At 38.1% G+C, this 3,451-nt stretch overlaps 1 protein-coding gene across 1 annotated transcript; it reads left to right on the top strand.

Moving 5' to 3' along the window:
• Positions 1-3,147, top strand: S100A1 (S100 calcium binding protein A1). Its single transcript, XM_063439061.1, has 2 exons — positions 1-231; positions 2,926-3,147. The coding sequence occupies exons 1-2, from the start codon at positions 94-96 to the stop codon at positions 3,067-3,069; spliced, it is 282 nt and encodes a 93-aa protein (XP_063295131.1). The 5' UTR covers positions 1-93; the 3' UTR covers positions 3,070-3,147.
• The last annotated feature ends 304 nt before the right edge of the window (positions 3,148-3,451 follow it).

The following is a 3,451-nucleotide window of genomic DNA, read 5'->3' as shown; positions in this document are numbered from 1 at the left end:
GAAATCATACTTTACAGTTTCAATATTTATCTTTAAGGTATCTCAAATCATTATCCGAAGGACTTGCGACTTGACGAAGCCATAGACCCAATCATGTCTAAGTTAGAAACAGCGATGGATACGCTAATCTCCGTTTTCCATACGTACTCTGAGCGCGAAGGGGACAAAGAGAAGCTGAGTAAGAGAGAGCTGAAAGATCTTCTACAGAATGAGCTGGGGGAATTCCTTGAGGTAAGACCCAACTTCTGGAAGAGTTTGTTGAAACATCTATTTAAGAGAGAGTTTTTAAATGTTCACTGACCTAAGGTCATTGATCTAAGGAGAAACAGACATAGTATTATCTTTCTTGTCAGATAAAAATTATATCTCAAGGGATTTCACAAAGTGCAACAGGGTTCCAATTTGTCTGGAGGTAAGGGAGCTAGAACTAGAGGACATATCATGAAGTTGGAGAAAAGGAATTGTGCTGGTGACAGGAAATATATTATGATCTAGTTTTATTTTTAAATTTAAAAAAATATATATATTTTAATTGTTGTAGATACATGGAAATGTCTTTCATCTAAGATGGTAAAAACAGTATAATGGGAAATATCAAGTTAAACCTTAACATAAAAGGTAACAAAAAAATTATAAATCCTGTGCTGACAAACTTAATGGGTAATTCAGCTGTTAACACCCATCGAAAACTGTTTGTTTGGGGTTTTTGCACTAATCGCCAGATTGTACTGAACTGAACAACATATTGAAAAATTTAGGCAAAATTACCAAGCTGTCACGGTAGCTGAATTGAAGAGTTTTGGAGAAGATTTTTTATTTTTTTTCTATTTTTTAATTTGTTAATATTTGGTGTTAAGAGACTAAACCTCTAAAAAAAAAAAAAAAACCTCTCCAAGCACAATATCAGCTACAGCATTTTGTAGTGGTTATGGTGCCAGAACTCCTCTGGCACACACTCCTCCCCCAATGTAAGTATCATTATTGGCATTATATTGCGCCAACTTATTCTGCAGCATTTTACTATACTATAAAGGGGGAAATTTAACAATAAATGAGACAATTACAAGATGTTACTCGAACAATAGGTTGATGAGGACCCTGCTTAACCCCTTAAGGACACATGACATGTGTGACATGTCATGATTCCCTTTTATTCCAGAAGTTTGGTCCTTAAGGGGTTAAAAGAGCTTACAATCTAGAGGATTGTCCAATAAATTTAGAATGGTTTGATTTCTCACCTGTGGTCACCCAGCTATCACTCCCTGCCTCCACTACGTCCTTCAGAGAGCCGATAGCTCCATTAACTCTCCCCCACTCATGATGGTGTAACTTTTAAAATCATATTTTAAATATGAAAACAAGCACATTTACAAGTACTGGTGCTCTGTTCACAGGGAATTTGCTATCCATCATTTGAGTCCAGCTTTCCACGGGTATGTTGTATGCAATATACAATGGTGGGCTATCCTGTTTTATTGTATACTTTACCAGATATAATAACTGTTATGGCATTTATCTGTTAGCTAGTAAAAATGTCTATTTGTATTACACGAGTTTACTGAGTATTATTTACAATAGTGGATAACGCGTGTCATTTTCTTTGTGTTTTTTATTTTTTCCCCTTTGTTTTCATGGAGGTCCCATGACCGCACAATCGGTGAATTTTTACCCGGGTGCCATTTAGTGTGTATATATTTAGCCATTTTCTCTATCTTCAAAATGGCCCAAAAAATGTATAACATTAAAATTGCATTTTAACACATGTAGCCTGTCCACTCTACCTTTACATGTTTGAGTCAATCTCTCTTAGGACCAAGTCGTATTACAGTGGTATATGAAAGAGCCAGTCTCTCTTAGGGCCGACGTATTTATAGTGCTATCGAGAAAGATCATCTTCTCTTAGGGTCATAGTGTGTTAATGGAACACTCTAAACACCTTAACCACTACAATGTACTGTCGTGGTTATGTTGCATGGAGTATCCCGAGGCTTCTTGTTTTAATTCTTAAAGGAACACTATAGTTACCAGAACAACTGCAGCGTATTGTAGTTGTTCTGGTGAGTATATTCAGTCCCAGCAGCCTTTTTGTTATAAGAAAATGCAGAGAAAATGCAGTAATTACATTACAGCCTAGGGACACCTCCAGTGGCCACTCCTCAGATGGCTACTAGAGGTGTTTCCTGGGGCAGTGCTGCACAATGTGCAGCACTGACATTTAGTGTCTGACCCTATAGTGCTCCTTCCACACTCCCCACCACCCCTACCTCAGCCAAAGCATCAGAACCTCTCTGTCTGAACTAAAGCCAGCAGTGCAGTGAGTAGCTATTTGGCTGAGAGCGAATAGCTCTCTTGCTAAGTTAGTGGAGGTAAGGAGTGACACCCATAAGACCCCAGGTAAAAAGTCAAACCATTCTAAAGCTTGCCAAAGGGAGTGTGCCAGGGCAATCCTGTCACCATAACCACTGTAGGGGTTTTGGTGCCAAAAGTGCCCCGGTGCTGTACTGTGGGCTATAGTGGTTATAGTTCTTCTCCTAGAGTCAAAGTGTATTAACAGTGTTATAGGAAAGGATCAGTCTCTCCAAAAGCCAAGGTGCATTAAATGAGCACAGTAGTCATCCAAACCACGTCATCTCAATGAAGTGGTCTGAGTTTAGGGGGCCTTTAGTATTAACCCTGCAACATAAAACATGTCTTTATTTTTTTAGAAATTGCAATGTTTCTATTGAAGAGTTAAATCCACCTCTAGTGGCAGTCCTCCTGACAGCTATGGGATCTCCTTAATAGTGGGAATGCTATCAAGCCCCACCTAGCATTACACCCAATGAAGCACTATGTAACTAGGATCTATAGGAGTATATTCACTGGTTCATTGTGCTTTTCTGTCTGTTATCTAACATGTCCTTATCGTTTTTGTTCTTTCTAAAGACCCAGAAAGATGCTTCTTCTGTAGACAAGATTATGAAAGAACTGGATGAGAATGGAGATGGTGAGGTGGACTTTCAGGAGTTCGTTATTTTGGTGGCTTCCCTTACAGTGGCTTGCAACTCCTTCCTCTCTGAGAACTCATGAGCTCTGGGATCTACTGTAGACTGAGAACTGTTATATAATACAAAAACTTTATCTCTGATTAAAAATCTTACAATTGTCTCTTGGCTCTGAATTGTTATTTTGTCATTGCAAAGGTAATTAAGTCATTTAAAGTGATACTTCTCCTGGCTTGATACAAGTACTTGGTTAAGTACAACAATCAGAAAAGAATCATGCTGTATTCCCTGATGCCAAAGGAATCTGGAAAAAAATAACAGTTTCTGATGCTTTGAGACATAACGGGAAAGTCTAGGTAAAACAAATGCATATTTTTTTTATGCACTTGAACCCCGGCAGTTACTATATATTAAAAAATGTAGTTTTCCACATTTCCTTTACGAAGTCATTAAAAACATGTCTTTCT

The sequence above is a fragment of the Pelobates fuscus genome, chromosome 13, assembly GCF_036172605.1.
Source record: "Pelobates fuscus isolate aPelFus1 chromosome 13, aPelFus1.pri, whole genome shotgun sequence".
In the NCBI taxonomy this organism is placed as follows: Eukaryota; Metazoa; Chordata; class Amphibia; order Anura; family Pelobatidae; genus Pelobates; species Pelobates fuscus.
The sequence above is the reverse complement of the archived record's forward strand: the minus strand, read 5'-3'. Positions and strand labels throughout refer to the sequence as shown.